Below are 17882 nucleotides of genomic sequence, written 5' to 3'. Positions count from 1 at the left end.
TTTTTGAATGCGAGTGGGAGGAAACTTTTCCACAATCTCAGAACCAGAGGCTATCATGTGGGGAGGGAGCAATGTGGTGAGAAAAAATGAGAGTTTGATGTACTACTAACTGAAACTATTATCTCATGGAGATTTAATTGAAAAAGAATATTCCGTCACATGTGGTTTAAGGGTAAAAACAATGTTGGACGAGAGAATTTTTTTTTTAAAACAAGATTACTTTAGAATTTTTTATATCTTTATTTCAATGCTGTTTTGCCAATATCATGTGCTGACTTGATGAAGGTGTTGCAAGAAATGTGGACGGTCTGTTTTCATGAAAGATTAAGTCAAAATTGGACATAACGGTGTGGATGACACAAACGTAACGCTAATATGTTTTCCATCACTGCAATTACGTTGGCAACGCTTCAGTGCACCAGCATATTTTCTTACTCTGGATGAGCATCTCCAATAAATGTCACCGAATCATCTTCTGAATATGTACTGTAATTGCAAATATCCCCTCGCCTTTCATCACTGAACTGCCTCCTTGCAGGCAGTCAGATAGCTTCCCTCTTCAGTGTCTTGCATCCTCACTCCGTGTGAGCTCATCCAACTCCCTGTGGTCCATCTGCTCATATTGAGGAGGTGCATGGGGCTCATTTGGTTGCTAGTGCTGTTTGCTCCATCTGTTAAAAATTCACAATGATTATGGCCACCAGGAGAAGAAGCTTGTCAATAAAGGCTATGGATTTTTCAGAGGCAAAGGCGTGGGAACAATAACAAGCTGCTGTGTGCCGTGAAGGCCTTTCATTTCAGCCTGCAGGGAAAAACTTGAATTACTACCAAGGCCAATCTACTTTATTTTGATGGGCCTTGCTATTGCACATATTCGTAGATACGAACAACAGCATGCACACACACACACACACACACACACACACACACACACACACACACACACACACACACACATACACACAGACAGACAGACGGACGAAAGGACGGACGGACGAACAGATAGATATATAGATCTGCTGTTATCTAGTTCTTTATCGGCCAAGTAATATTTACTCGCTGTGATTTATGTCCTTTATGTCCTCTCATGACATCATTCTCTGAATAAAATGCATCAGTGCACACGTTTATTCTTATATTTTCTGGTCTGTCATCGTGATGGCATTTGTGGCTGTGTTTTATGACAGTGCTATGCCATCATCATCTCCAACAAAGCAGATTTCATGTTCCTGCCACGCCTAACTGAAACATTTCGGTTTACACTGGGAATGTGATTCAGTATCCTCTGGCCTCCTATACTGATTTCCTTTATCTGTTTCTTGTCAGCAATAATGTAAAATCGGCTCAGCAACGGGCTTCGTGTTGTGGCAACTGTTGTTTGCCAAGATAAATCTAACCATGTTGCCTAACCTGCTGTAATCAATAGTCTGTGTTAGTGGAGGAAAAATAAAATATTTTGTGATAAAATCAGAACACGTGAACCTATCTGCACAGAGAGAATGCTGATAGAATTTTTTAAAAAATGAATAGGCTCTCTGACGACATAATCCAAACCGCAGGCCAGTTGTTGAATTTCAAATTAGATTTATAAACATGTGTTGCCACAGATAAATACTGGAATACTCTCTGTATATTTTCCTGAAAGATAAACAGCCTGGTAAACCGCTGCTAATAGAGACGTAGGGATCCTTGTTCACTGTGGCACATTTGAAAGAGATGTCTGCAGCTCTAATGTGAATTTGTCATTGACACCAAATCCCACGATGAGACAGAAAGCAGCTTCTGACAAGAACGTCTCAATGTAAAACACCTGTGTTTAGATTCTTTCACCATGAAAACAAACGCTACTAATTTAATCTTTGTCATCGGTCTGAATGAGTCAGGATTGCCTGTTCTGCTGCACAGATTCCTCTCATCCTATATGCATACCTTTGATAAAAGTTTCATGCAATTTATCTACATTTTTGAGCCAAACAGTTGTCCTTGAGCTTTACAAAATGTTAAAAATGTTGTTTTTTTTAAATATTCTGCATTCAACCCTTTATCTGGATCCACTCCAAAATTCAGTGGTTCCCTAATAGGTGCCGACTCTATCACCCCAGCATCATTTATACTTCTCATCATGCATCACAGGACAAGTTTCCAGTCCAGTTATTTTAGGGGCTGTGTTTTCTGTTTTTGTCGCACACCTGTGTTCCTGTTCCAGACTTCCTGCTCCCATCAGGATGTTATCCCATCCTGATTGTTTCACATTCCAGCCTCCAACTATTTCTGCTGAGATTATTTGTTTCTTCCTCCTTTAGATTGGTGCCTGATGTTGCTCTCTCTTTTTTTTGGCAAGTGAATAGCATGATTTATCAGCTAAGTCCCATGTTTTTGTTTTATTTGGAGTTTTTTTAGTCTAGATTTTGAGTCAAATTGTGGTTTTAGTCTAGACAGTAAGTGACTGCGACAGTCCAAAAAACCTAATTTTGTAATGTTTAATAAAAATATCCAATTCCACCCATTTAATCTGCGTCATGTGTTCCTGGATTCCTTTGCCGACCCTTCCATCAAGTTTCATTAAAATCGATAAATACTTTTTGCATCCTTCTGCTAACATATCATAAGGACGGCCTTTTCTTCTTGCTCAACTATTGTTGATTCAAAGCATGCATGGGACTGGCTTGCCGTGAGGTTTTTTTCCTTCAGAATAAATAGAAATAGGTCTAACCTTGATGACCCATCGTGTTTTCCTTCCTTAAAACTCTGGTTCTACACTAATACCCTTTCCTGGCAGACAGCAGCCTAATGAGATAAAGTTGTATATCAGGTTTAGGCTACACAGACTGTATCCTACAAGCCTGTTCCTTCCCAATTTCTTGTCAAAACTGCTGTACATCAAGATATATTCTGGCTTCTTGGAGTGGTAACACAGGCCAAAGTGAGAGTGACACAATGATTAATAGTAAGATTTATAAATTTATATGGGTCCTCATAAACTTCCCATTAAAACATCTTCTCCTCTGACCTCCACTCTCAGGATGCCCTATCTTGTCAACACTGCCATGCAGACGATGATTAATACTCCATTATTAATAATTGACTGTCTAACTAATAATTGCTTGTGCTCATTTAACAATCTGGCCACAGACTTTGCTGTAACTGCTGGGATGGATCAGCGCTTCCACAGCAGTGATCAGCCACTGTGGGGGCGTCATCATGTGTCACAACTTCCTGCATCACATTTCTCCTCATACTGCTATCTCATTGGAAACTACATTTGCAATTTAATATGACAACTTGATCAGACACTGGACAGCTTGTTTGGTAGCAGACTAGCAACTCCGTAAATGACTTTTAAGCATACGCTTATTCCCAGGTGCTAATGTTAGTGGGACTTTCTTTTGCCCTTGCATGATATATATTATGTGAAAACGTTTGTGCAAAGAGTACAGTACAGTGATGCTGCTGCTTTATAACCACCAGGATCTGAGTTTCTGTTGCTTGGAAATTAAAATAGAACACAAAACAAACACACGGTAAAGTCAGTGCAAGGTGACAGAATTTATGCTGAATCTGTGGACTCTGTTGAGGAGTAAACCAAGTTATTCTTTTACTATGACAAATTCTTCTCACCTCCTAAAATGAGGTGTCCATTCTATTTTCTCTCCAAGTTGGCATTTATAGCAGGAATAATATCCTCAGTCGCCTGTAACCTTTATAACTCACTCATAACAAGTAAATGAAAATTTGTAATATAAGACTTCATTTTCCTAAAGTCTGGGTTAAAATGGTTTAACTTACTCAAAAAAAAACCCCATGATAACCATCAACCTTATGAAAAGCAGTTAAACAGCTGAGAGGTTTCTAGTGTGTGAAGAGTTCTTGTTCGATGTGTTCGTGTCTGCTGAAGTTGAGAAATCAAGAGTCTAACAGAACATTTAGAATCAGATGGTGAGCAATTCCACAGATGTCTTTGATTTGTCCCATCATGTGTTAACTGACCGGTGAATTTCACGAAAAATCAAATCATCATTTGATCTTCAAAATGCAGGAGAAGTGTGGAAAAGTGTTCCAGAGTCAAATTTGGTATATTTCATTTTGCAAAAAAGTCTAACAGACAAAAAAATATCTCGATGTTGCAGCTTGGAAATTGACTTAAAAAATTGATTACTCTGGCTACAACTTTAGTTTAATCTAAAGCTGCACATTGATTTGAACATTAAGATTATCAACATAGTTTAGTTCTTTTGTAAAGGTGGTGGTTGAAAAATGTCTGATTTATTTGATATTTTTCACTCCATTTATATTTTGACTCGGTTCTAGGTAATTCACGTATTTCTACTGGCATTGGATGTGGACTGGCTGTGAATCTACTTTCCTGAGCCAGCGGCTAGAGTCCTAATCAATAACGTTATTGGCATATGTACACCTAGACTGCACTGCAGGCGTGAGATGCTGACTTATAACATCACATTACAGCCTTTGTGGAACCCGCTGTCATAAAACAGGTTGAGCGGTGTTGTTATTGTTCTGTTTCTAGCGCCTGTGGGACTCTTTCACAGTGTCAGATTGTGATTCATGCAGTTTGGTTCATTTTGCACCCCATAATATTACTGATGCTTCCTTCACGCTCTTCATAACAACATGATGCATCTAGACTTTAAAACCTGCGAGCAGAGCTGCTGCACAACAAAGACATTAAAACAACAGAGCTACAAGTGTGCTTGTGTTGCTGTCAATAGTCTCTTTCTCTCTCTCCCCCCCCCCCAGCTTTAACCCATCCACACATAAATGAAACAGCATCCATCGCAGCATAATGATCCATTTAAAGACCCTCGCTTAATTGTACACGTAATTAATCGACCTGAACATTTATTTGTGAGTTGGGAACCGAGGAAATGTAACATTTTAATAGGCATACAGAAAAGAGTGTTCTCATGAGATGAGCAGTCTAGTCGAGTGTATTATGCGTATTATGGATCAACACACAAAGGCTGCTGTTGCGTCAGTTGAGGTGGTCTCGTCTCCGGCGGAAATCTACACGGGTTGAGTCATAGACTAATCAAAACCAGAAAAAGCATGTCTTAATCACAGACTCTGAAAAGGGTAAACCGCTCTGGGCAGAACTGGTAGTTTCTCTTTCAGACGGTCGTTCTGATGTTATTTTAAGATGGGGAAGAGGAACAGATTTTTCACTTCTAGCACACTAAGTGAGAAACTCTTCACTCTTTGAGTAGACTCAGAGATACGGCAGCCAGCTCATCCTCTTGCTCCCTTCTGACATGATGCTCAGAGGTTTTCCAGGCCACGATACACCAAAAAAGAGTCACCGCGATTTAAGAACTCCTCACCTCACCGCAAGATTTTTGTCGGCAGTTTTCTTTCGACATGAATCACACCGTTAAAGATGATGAAGGCCGTTTTTCTGCTTCTGCTCATGCAAACCGATGCCTGTCAGATTCATGTGTTACCCAGTGGTGGGACTTTAATAGCTGTCTCGTCACCTGTCCATCTCTCTAAGGGACTCTGTATCATTTCCCTTGGGTACACCTGTCAGGGAGTCCCGATATCTGAGCTTAACTTTTGACATATCAAATTAATCACCTAATTAAACAACCTTATGTATCAGGATCTGTTATATAAGGTAGTCTGGAGGCTGTTTCCTGGCTAATTTAGGAATACAGCTCACTTGTACAGTAAATGGAAACTAATTAAAATTATGATGAGGTTCGAGCATTGGAAATAGAAAATACTTGGCATACTGAAAAACTGAATCTTTTTATACACCTATAGTGTTGTTTAGAGATTGTTGTGTATGAAGTCAACTCGTGTGCAGTTAGACGTGTCCTGGTTTGCTCTAGTAAATGATAAGTTTCAGATTACTGTTCTATATCTTCATATATATACACAAATGTACACTCTGCAGGAAGTGTCAGAAGTGAAATTTGTCACTTTAATCCAGATTGGCTGTTTTTGTTGGTTCTTCTATTTGCCCCCTCCCCCCTCCACCCTCAAAAGGCATCAGAGTTATTGAAATGTCAAACCATTGCTTAAATGAAAGCTGACTCGATCGTGTTTTTTCATCAACTGGACCAATATCAAACCACCTTTGCCCACAGAGATTGATGCAAGTAAAGACATCCGGGATCAGTATCACTGTTTGAACAACCCATCCATGACTTGTATCAATCAAAGAAGATGATTTTGTTTTAATGCAGTACAGCACAAACAGTAAAAAAAATGTAAACAGAAACAGTAAAAAAAAAGGAAAAAAGAAATGCACAAGAGATTCAACAAACAGTTGAGTTGAGTTGCAGAATATTCCTCTGGCCACACATGCTGCTGGCACTCAATCATTTTAATCAAACTCTTTTTAACGTGCAGCCCCAAGCAAGCCGTGAGATATCTGAGAGTAATGATGCCACATTTCTCCCAAATGGCTCCACGATCAATAACTCCCTCTGAAAGAAATTAAGAGCCATACTTGAATATTGGGCTCTGACACAACCAGCAGAAAACACAGTAAAAAAGGCTTTTTAAAAAATTGGCAGCTGCTGTAGCTTTAGGATCCAATTAAACACGGGCTCTGTGGGTCTGAGGAGCTGATAATATCACAGCAACCGGGAAAAAAATAAATAAATAAATAAAGCGTTAATATTTATCATCTGCCACAGTGAGCACAAGTTGGATCTGGATGAGGAGGGAACTGTGAAAAGTCTCAACTCTGTTCCACAAGATGACAACTTTACAGCCTTCTAATTGGGCTGATACTTTTGAACAGCCATAGAAGTCATTGCTCATATTTGAATATGATGACCTAATTTTATTGAAACTTACATCTTTTCATATCCTGTTTCCATATTTTAATGATTTGGCCTTATTGATTAATAACATAGGCCTATATGTTTCCTCACTTTCAACACAGCAACTGATTAAAGCTTTGCAACCGAGGCTGCTTCTATTTCAGTGTAAAACCCTCAGAACATGATAGCTAAATTTACTTTGAGTGGTTAACTTTTGCATGTTTATTTCTGTCAGTCATCCCACCACTTTATTCTATGCAGGCGCACTGAAGTATTGACTGATGCCTGCAATCAATAGCTTGCTTATGGGATGGTCTACTGAAGATTAGCATGTTTATAAATGTACTTTTTGAGAATTATCTTTGTAGCAACTTAATATTAATTATATTTTTAAAACCCTCAAAAGCAAATTGTCAAATTATGAATTTTGGGCTATACAAATAAAATGTGATTGATTGAACATAATCTAATGGCTTAATCTAATGGCTAAACACAGACAGCTTTTAAGCCTTAACACGTTTAGCTTGGTTCAAATGGGTGTCTTGGGAAGCAAAATTTGGACAACAAAATTTGTTGTTGTTGTTTTTTCATCAAGGTGGATGTGAACATGAAATCAGACAGGAAGCTCCTCTGTATAAAAGTAGGAATCCTCTGCTCATGCATTATTAAAAAGGCTATACTTAGAACAAAATGCTGAGTTGGCCCATTTATGTTTCATGGAAGTATGAGGCCCGTTTTTGACTCCAGCAAAGGAAAGTGCAGACAGTTCGTCCGTGGGGATGACGAACATTACCGTGGGGGTAATCTCAGTGCAATGTTTGCAACAGCATTGGGCAAATAATATAATACCCTCTGGCTTATTTGAAAGAACTTTTAAACCATGGATGTGCAGGATAAAATGATTGCTAATGTGTTTATATATAATTTTTGCTCAAATATGCATCCGTGTATTTAGCACTGTTTTTGCATATCATCACTCTCTTCAAATAATTGCCTGGCAATTTTTTTTTTTTTTTTACAAAAAAGACTTTTTAGGGGGGCTAATTCATCTGATTCTGGCCACCTCTTCAATCCTCAGTTACTGTAAGTAGATCGTGCCATTTTGCCCCTTTATTATAATTGCATATGGGCATGAACAAATGGGTCAGTTGTTCTGAAATCTGAAAAAAATGACTTAGGCAATTATTTTAAGAGAGTGACAGTACATAGGCCTTCTTGATTGTACCAACTATAATGCTTAGTTTTCTCTGCCCAAGAGGTGCAATAAAACAAGAACCTACACACAAATTGCCAATTTATTCCTATTTTCTATGTATTCCATGTCAGTAACATCCCTGCTTTCACATTCCCAACTCTCCAGAACCTTAAATAGTTTAATAAGCCTTCCAGTCAATAGGACCATACACAGGGCAGCTGACGTTTTGTGCTCTCCGGTCAATGAAAAGGAAATATGGCTGTTAATCAATGACAACTGGCCGACGTTAAGAAGGATGTTAAAGTAGACACGTGAGATAGAGGAGATAGGGCGGGGGGGCTGCTGCAAACAGGTGATCAATACAAAGCATAACTCAAGGCTTTCCAGTTTGGTAAGCAAAGCCAGTTTGGTTAATATGAAATTCTATTTTCATCAGCGAGATGACATGAAAATGAAGAGAAAGCAGACTAGTGAGAGGATGGTTGACAAAACAAAACAAAAAAATTCTCTGCTAAATATTCCAATGGCTTGTTTAAACAAAATGAATTGAAAAGTAAGAGGAATATATGTGACTGCTGCTTAAACAGAAAAAGAATGACAGCTTGTGTTCTGTTGAGGTACTAAGCTACAAAGGTTTGCTCACAACTGAAGTATGAGGATACAAGAAAATCTTTCACATAACAAAATTAAAATATTTGAAGTGTCAGCCACACAGAACACCACATTGTGATTTTCTGAGTAAAATTCCTGAGATTTGAAAATCAGTTAGATGCCCTTTCTAATAATTTATGTTCTGAGACATGCTCTCTGATCTCAAATTAATTAGCAAAATTGACTTTTGACTTTTAATTTCCAAATAGAAAATGTTTGATGGAGCTGATTGTAATGCTCACAAGAAAAACAATGTTTTGCAGATGACATTTCCATCATGTGTAACGTAAGCAGAGCTTTAATGTGTATCACAAATTATCATATTATCAATCATGTGGATTAGATTTTAATTATCATGAATTTTAAATGTTTTTTTATGACAATTGCTGCATTACAGGGCACACTAACAATTTGACCTGTTTTGATCAGCAATTAATCTTCATTATGTGCTCACATCTGTTTTTAAATTGCACATATATTTAATTGATGGCCTTTGGCAGTGAGATTAATATGAAAATGATGAGTGCTGTCCACATGAGATGATATACAAGACAATATTTATTCCAAGGACAACATCAGCCAGTGTAGCCTCAGCTAAAGCTGTCCAACATAAAAACGAGTGCAGCCAGGATATGAGAGGCTTAAAATGTTGCCTTCTCCCTAGCTACATTTAATAGAGCAGACACATTACTCTGTTGAGTGAGATAATTAAAAAAAACCTCGAGCACTTCTCTCCTCATGTATCTCTTATATGAGATTATGCACTGCAGAAGGTAAAATGAAGAAACATAGTGCTACTGCTTCTTTGTTTAGCTGTGTTTTATATGATGTTTGATGCACTTGTGTTGTTTCCCTGTCTCTTTTTTTCCTGTGGTACAGACACTGGATGCTAAAGCTGTCACTGCTTCATCCACACTCCAGGTATTTTTAGACGTCTGTTCTTGTCAAAATTTTGGGTGTTCCATCAAAAGAAGAAAAAAAACCAAACAAAAAAACAGAAGCGCTCTAACTCAAACGATTTTGCCTGAACAGAAATATCTTTGTAGCCAAGAGTTGGATATGAAGACAAATACCCCTATTACATCTATGTAGGGGTTAGGAAGTTTGTCTTTACTTATGATTTTTGATCTTTAGACAGCTTCTGGTTGATTTTGTACCATTTGGCCAGACTAGCTTTTACCCTCCTGTTTCTAATGTTAATGCAAAGCCGACCATCTCAAGATGTTATATTTTACTACACAGCCATGAAAGTGATATCAACTCTTTTTCTCACCCAGAGAGAAAAAGGGAGATTATCAAGAAATTATCGTGAATATCTTAGCAACAGTAACATTTTATATAAGGATAGTGTTGCCTTAAAGAAACTTTAAATTACTTTTTAATCATTTTGAATAACATGCAAATAGGACAAGCCCAGGGCGTTATATGTCATAGCACTAAAATAACTATCCTCAAGCATTCGTTTTAGCAAAGCGTCCTTAAAGTCTCATTATTTTGCTTATTCTAAAGGTCATAATTATGAATCTTCTGCAAAATTAATTTATTTTCTTTTTATGTTCATATGATTGCAAAGTAGTTACAAATTCCTACCATGTTGACACTGTAATAAGTAGTATAAACTTAGAATATTCACATTCCCTCATTCTGGTTTGTGGTAATTGTGAATCCTTTAATAAAATACGTTTTGACGCGGATTTTATTACCACAGCATCTCAAATCACTTTCTCTGGCGCTCTGGACTTAAGTCACTCATCCCGGTCTGACCCAGTCTGATCCCGGTCTGACCCAGTCTGATCCCGGTCTGACCCAGTCTGATCCCGGTCTGACCCAGTCTGATCCCGGTCTGACCCAGAACTGGCGTCGGCGTCTTTGGCGAGAAACGTGAATGAATGAATAAATAAATACATATATAAACTTTATAACACATAAATAAAGAAACAGATGAACAAATATTTAAGTGCAGAGCATGTTTATCAACGCGTCTTCGACGTGGGGCTGTTATACGTCAGAAAATAGCCGGTTTTAGCTCCGTTTGTCCATGTAGATTCGGGTCACATGCGTGACGTCACAGCGGTTTTGGTCCCAGGGACACGCCCCCCGGATTAAAAAAAAAAGTTCCTGTGACCAGCTGAGGTTCCTGTTGCATCGCCTGGGGATTGAACTCCAGCTAATTTGAGGTGTTTTCCTCCAACACCTCCAACTCATTTCCACGTGTCCTTCTCTGTCATTAGAGGGTGCTCCACATGAATATTCAGCTGCTTTATTTATGGATGTGAGCCAAACACATATGATGCACGTTTATGTAAAGCAGCATTGCAGTAGGGTTTACCCCCCCACCCCCACCCCCACCAAGAGGGCCCTAGACGCACACATGCACGCGCACTCACACACACACGCGCACTTGACCTGCGCCACCATGATTTCATGTGTGTACAATTAAATCCAGGTAGGCTGGTTTCTCTACTTCCGCATTCCTTTCTCATATGATCAAATCGCTCCCTTTTGATCTGGTGAACATGATAATGATGCTGATGACTGACCCACGCACATCCTTTTCTCCCCCGAGTGATGACGAACACGAGCGGGTTGAGGTGGGGAGCAGTCTTGGGGAGGAGGAGGAGTAAAAACCACTGGCTGTGACAGTTGCTTCACGCACCGACTCTTTCCCTTCATCATCATCATCATCAGCATCATCATCATCATCATCCTCAACCTCATCCTCCTCATCATCATCATCGTCACTCTACGCAAAAGCAGCTTCAGCCTCATCAGCAGCAGAAGCAGCGTCCATCGACAGCGTGGAGAGCAAACAAGCAGCAAGCATCTCCAGGAGGCGCTCCGGGAAGAGGAAGATGGGGGGATGGCATGCGTGTAAGGACCAAGAAATCAACCGAGGTCTTCCTTTATGATACGGAAACGGGTTTATCCACCAGTAGGAACTATTCTAAGTACTCAAGGTGAGATTTTTGTGTATTTTTTTCTGTACGCACACAATTATCCTCATACTGCAACGCAAATCATACATCTCCTGAACAAAGGTGCATTTAAAAGGGTTTTGCAGCAAATTCATACTATTTGTGCCAGTTGTAACCTAAATATAAGATATTTTAGTCACTTACATGGCAACATATGTCATTTATCAAACTAAATATCAATATTTAAATAGAAAAATATGGAGACTGGATGTGGTTTATTTTGTCTGGAATGTCTGAAAATACGATTTTGACTCAGTATTTATTGTCAATTTTTAAATGCTTGCAGCATTGGCTTGAGGTTCCTTTTTACCCTAAAGAAAGAAAAATATAGGTATCCTCCTTTATTTTAGGATATGATATTTTGATATTATCCTACCGCTGTGTCACAGCATGCTTTAAACGTTTACTACTAAGATTTCAGTTAATTCAAGTAATGTAATGTATTAAATAGGAGGCGCGCCCGTACGTCAGACGACAGAAGGCGGATTAGAGTGTATTTCTGCCCCCTTGTGGTTCAGATTCGTGCTGCATCCTAATGAACCGATGGCTGTCGATAATGTAACACAGGCAGTTTAATTTGATGTATATAGCTATATATTTTCTCTTTCTCTTTATTTTTATATTTCCTAATTTGTTGAATTTGGTACCACATTACATCATTGCATCCTTAAAGCCAGTTACTGCTGTTCAAAACAAGCTTCAGAAATCTCATGAATGAAGGAATCATTCAGCACCATTTAACCCTTTCACAATTCACTCTTCCTGGGATTTACTTATTTATGGCGTGCGTCTCCTTTCATCTCACAAGTGGCCCACATTCGAGTATCATCCCCTCTGTGGTTTCTTGTTATGTAATTTCATCCCCATCCAATTGCATCAGCCTCAGAATGTTTGCTGCTCGGCTTCTATGGTGCCATATATATATATATGTGTGTGTGTGTGTGTGTGTGTGTGTGTGTGTGTGTGTGTGTGTGTGTGTGTGTGTGTGTGTGTGTGTGCGTGCATAGCTGCATATATATATGCAGAGTACAAAGGTAACAGAGAAAGAAGTGATAAATGTGTGTGCATGCATGTGCATGAGCTTGTCAAAATGCATGTATTTAGTTGGAGTGTGTAGGTGTTATGGGTGGATGCTGGATGTGCAAATGATGAATTATGCAGGCAGTTCTGTCTGTTTCAGAAAAGCTCTGTTTTGACTTTTCAGGGAAACACAAGGCGATCCACAGTGTAAACACGTTGGGAGAATTTTAGCATAATAACAATTTTGTGTCATTTTTCAGATTGCCCCTTCTGATGACAAAAAATGGATGTATCTTCATCCTCGCTGCAGTATGGATCAAAAAAGCGGGTCAAAATTCACCCTGATACAGTGACAGTGAAATATGCCACTCATTTCCCTCAACCTGGCGATGAAGGCTATGATGACGCACCGTCTTTTGAGGACTTCGGTGCTTTTGCAGAGGCTAATGTGGGAAAGAGATTGGTGTCGGACAGTAAAGGTGGCAGAACTTTCTTTGGAACCATGGAGACCCAGCCTAAAACACCAAATGTGCAAAAAGACAAGGGGGTCGGGGGACAACTGGCCAGTTTTGGTGAGGCGAATGTGTTGGCCTCCAGGGTGACCTGGATGGCCTTGTTTGGAGCAGCGGTGGCTCATGGTTGTGTGGCACTTATTACCCGTTTAGCAGCTGACCGCTCTAAAGTGCCCTCCCTTGAGCTCCTCTTCATCCGCTCTGTGATCCAAGTGCTGTCCATCCTGGTAGTCTTCTACTATCACGAAGCCCCCTTTGGTCCTAAGGGCTACCGGCTGCGTCTCTTCTTCTACGGTGTATGCAACGTAATCTCAATCACCTGCGCCTACACCTCTTTCGCCATAGTACCGCCCAGTAATGGTACCATCATGTGGCGTGCCTCCACCACAGTCTTCAGCGCGGTACTGGCCTTCCTGCTGCTGGATGAGAGGCTGGGATACACAGATGTGGTCACGGTGGTGGGAAGTGTGTTTGGTCTGTGCCTGGTTATGGTGCCAAATATAGCAGACGAGGAGAAGTCCAGGCTGGGGTTTTGGAAAGAAGCCTTCGGCTATACGATGACAGTGATGGCTGGCTTGACTGCTGCCCTCTCCATGATCGTCTACAGAGCCATTAAGGAGCGTGTCAGCATGTGGACAGCACTCTTTACCTTTGGCTGGACGGGCACAGTGTGGGGCGCCTCCACCATGTTTATCATGCAGGAGCCCATCATTCCTCTGGATGCTGAGACATGGGGCTATTTAATCGGGATCTGTATCTGCTCCACCGTGGCGTTCCTCGGAGTCTACTACGCCCTAAACAAGTTTCATCCAGCCTTAGTGAGCACCGTGCAGCACCTAGAGATCGTGGTTGCCATGTTCCTCCAGCTCATTGTTCTGAGGATGATCCCTTCTGTCTATGATGTTATCGGAGGCTTGGTTATCATGATCAGTGTGTTCACCCTGACGGGGGTGAAGCTGTACAGGGTGAGCAGAGCGGTCAGGCAGGATTATCAAGAGATCCTAGACTCGCCCATCAAATAAGTTTTGATATGTCAGTCTATTTGTTTACAGTGTTGCTTGGTTGTGCAGTTAAATGAATGTCTGGATATTCATCTTATGATTTCATATTGTGTTGTTGGATGGGTGACAGTTGGTTGTAAAAAAAACAAACAAACTAATGTCTTAATATTTGTGTGTGAAATAAAAGACCAATGTAATATGGTGACCATTTCCCCCGATAGCACAGCTTCAGTCTCAAATTGTGGCAAAAGCCAAAATGTCAGCAAAATAAATAAATCTAGAGGTAACTTTCGTGGTTGGATCTGGTCTTGTCAGTGGCAGTGTAAGATGGTAAATTAAATGATATGCACCTTTTATACTGATAACATCATCAGGCTGTGATGTATTACTCTTTTGTCACTCTGCCACACGTGTCACTGTGTAAATGTCAGCCCCAAAATCATTCCATACAAGGAATGAAAGAATAAAAATGAATACCACCCACATCTCATAAAAAGCCTTGATCTGTTGCTCACTGAGAGGGTACAAGATAATTAATTAAAACAAAATTCCTTTATAGAGAAGCCACCTTCCGACTCAGTGCAGGGATAGAGGCACTATCACATTACTATAATATAATTCTAGATTGTTAAAACCGAATCTCAAGTTTCAAGGAGAGTTATTAAGTTTTTAGGAGATACAGCAGTAATCCGTCATATAATACTTGCACCCAGCAATGTCCTGTGCACACACACAACACTTTTAACTAATTCGTTACTGTCTCTTATACATGTTCCAGACCTTGTATCTGATTGACACCATTTACTACATCCCTGGACACTGCCTCTGGTTTCGTTCAGATGCATATCAAACTAATGCCTACAGGCAGGTGCACTGTATTGAATTAAAATCCCCTTTAACGACATGAGATCATCTGCTTTACCTGTAGCAGAGAGGTCAACAGCACACCAACCATGTTTTATCATGTAGAAAACCAGACAGATGCAGTCATCTGTGTGATTCGGGTGCAGGGGTGTTGAAATGAAATAAAGACTCAAGACCGGATGAATGAAGACATCCTCTTGCATGTGCGAGTTCACAGCTGACACAACATTGGATGTTTCACAAACAGCCCAGCAGGTGGCATTCACAATCCATTTCTCTCATTTAGGGTCTTGAATTAATAGAAATTTCAATTGAAATAAATATTCAAACACAGGACGAAATGATCATCCACAGTGTCACTTGATGAAGTGCTATAAATGTAAGACACTCTGTTGAATGTTTCACATAATAATTTTGAAAGTGGAAGTGAACAGGTTTGTCTTTATTTCCACTCAAGCATAGCAGGGGTGTTGTTGAAATTGTTATGTGTGATGGAAATCTGCTATCATCCATGTCACATCAGATAATCTGATGAGTAAATTTCAAGCTCAGCCACAGCCCACTATCACAAAAACATAAAAAAAGGTACAAAATGTCTATTATGGTGAAAACACATTGTGTCTGTAATATAAAGTTTTATTTTAAAATGCTTTACTGAGTGGTTGCAGTTTATTTTACATAATGAAAAGGCGACTATGCCGAGATGAAATGAGTTCAGGCTCCATTTAAATGTGCTGTTTTATAGTGTCGTTTGGATGCAAAGAGCAGAAAACGAACAGGAGGCCCATCTGTTTGAGCAGGAAACAGACAGCATCCTGCGGTGAGCTGCACAACCTTACAAATGATTCTGCAACCCTCCTCACCACAGACATATTTATTAGAAATACCGTCAATTCCCAGGAGGAGCCTGAATGGAATTTACTGATGAGTTATTGTGTGTATGTGTGTGTGTTTGTATTTACTCAGCACAGAACAGTTGACTGAGCTTTTTTTCTTTTTTGCAAACGTCTTTCCGAATATATTTGTTCATCATATGTGGCCATGTTTGGACAGGTACAGACACCATATGACCAGGTGAGCTTATTTTTAAACCTTTTCATTACGTAGACTGAGAATTTATTCTATACTGAAAATTATTATGAATCATTTTTATAATATTTTTATTTTTATAGTATTTTTATTTTTAAATTATTATCTTGTTGAGGTCCACATTTCTTCACTTTGTGGGAAAAAAAATATAACGGATGTTTTTGAGTGACAGAACATCAGTCCAATCAACCGCGTTTTAATTCATCTACAACCAATAGGATGCGAGTGGGCGGGACCCAGACTCTGAACAGCTTGTGAAGCTGCTGCTAGCTTAGCTTAGCAATGCTGCTGAGCAATGACATGCTGTGATACAGAAATGCTATTCCAACGGGGCACAGCGTCTCATCAGCTAGGCTAGCTTGTTGGTGTGGAAAATTAACAGGCTGCTGGCTAGGATTCTGGACATCACTTGTGTGTATCCAGTTCTGGCTTATGTGACGTTTCTACACATCGAATTATACCTGGAGGATCTAAGAAGAGGTGGACATCGGCAGTCGGGTAAGACGTGGTGTTGCTGAATTGGTTATGAATCTGTGCTGCCCGTCTGATGTGAGTCTGGTCCCGGTTACCGCACTAACCTTTTCTCGAGAGAGCGACAGGCTAGCTAGCTGCGGCTATCTTTCAATTCGCCGAGTAACGTTATAAGTCACGTCGGCTAAAAACTAAGCTGACTGGTAACCCAGACAATAACAAAACAAAAAAAAATAGTGTGTCTCCTTGCTAATATTTAACACCCAATGGCTGTTTAACTGATAGTTTGGCTGTAACCCAAGTGTTTGTAACCACTGAAAGCATTTTTCCCCCCCTTTGGGATAATGTTAGCTAAGTTAAGTAGCGTGACACGCTGTCAAGCTTAAGTTAAAGGCTAAATGGTCAGATGAGACTGGCTGCTACACAACATGCAAATGCGGCTTCACTTCTATTTCACGCATTGCACCACGTTAACACTTTTACTACTGAGATTAAAGATGGAGACGACAAAGGGAGACACTGTAAGCAGTTTTCCCCGAACAGATTGCATCCCGGAGGTTAACATAACGGTGCTCTCTATTCAACACGTCGTGCTCTGGTCTCATTTGTTGGTGTTGTTCGGGTTATCTTAATGCCAGAGTTGTGGTATGCACACTCATCGGACCCAACTTGGGCTTTCTCCGTGGAGGCATTCCCTGACATGAACCCATGATCTCCAGCTATTTCTCTGTTGGTACAGACATTATTAATAGTGAGAGTATCAACAGGCTGTTTAATGATGGATTGGAATTAACTTTTTTTTTTTTTTTTACAATGTTCAACTATCACTAATACTTCAAGGTGGCTTCTTCAAATTACCCGTCTTGACTAAACAAGTGTTTCAAACTCTACAAAATTATGAAGCACATTAAAAAAAAAAAAAGTTTATTGGACTAAAAAAGATTTAAGAAAAAAGAAACCAGGACCAGGACTAGGGAGGAGAGTGTCCTGTGTGGATGAAACCAGTACTGTTTTAAAATTCTGGTTAATTACACCTTTTGATTATATCAACACTGTTTCCAGCTTACACATTGGAGGCCAGAGTAAATGACATAGGTGAGAAGGGCGTTCAACTGCCATCTGTCTCTTGTGACTTATGTTTATATGTGGCCAGTTTAACATCTTATTCAAAAGAGTGGTTATTTTATCTCACACCCTGTTAATAATTTGGATACATAATAATTTGGATTTAGCTGAAGGATCTAATGGGTGTCATGTATTTCTTTCCAAATGGTAAAGGGGGAAGGGGTGGTCTTTCAGCAGCTGCTAAATAGTAG

At 39.8% G+C, this 17882-nt stretch overlaps 2 protein-coding genes across 3 annotated transcripts in view; both read left to right on the top strand.

Moving 5' to 3' along the window:
• The first annotated feature begins 11227 nt into the window (after positions 1-11227).
• Positions 11228-15624, top strand: slc35g2b (solute carrier family 35 member G2b). The gene is made up of 2 exons (XM_068304202.1): positions 11228-11591; positions 12890-15624. The coding sequence occupies exon 2, from the start codon at positions 12913-12915 to the stop codon at positions 14161-14163; it is 1251 nt and encodes a 416-aa protein (XP_068160303.1). The 5' UTR covers positions 11228-11591; positions 12890-12912; the 3' UTR covers positions 14164-15624.
• A 762-nt stretch (positions 15625-16386) lies between these two features.
• The window catches only part of nck1b (NCK adaptor protein 1b), a 25177-nt gene continuing 23681 nt past the window's right edge, over positions 16387-17882 (top strand). The window contains exon 1 of one of the 2 annotated variants that reach the window (XM_068343589.1): positions 16387-16593. The gene's annotated coding sequence lies outside the window, so the exon portion shown is untranslated. Of the gene's footprint in view, positions 16594-16628; positions 16645-17882 lie in introns of those variants that run through there. The other variant, XM_068343592.1, reaches the window with a different exon arrangement.

The sequence above is a fragment of the Antennarius striatus genome, chromosome 20 (assembly GCF_040054535.1).
Source record: "Antennarius striatus isolate MH-2024 chromosome 20, ASM4005453v1, whole genome shotgun sequence".
NCBI lineage: Eukaryota > Metazoa > Chordata > Actinopteri > Lophiiformes > Antennariidae > Antennarius > Antennarius striatus.
Note: the sequence above shows the minus strand (reverse complement) of the source record. Positions and strands in the feature narration are given on the sequence as shown.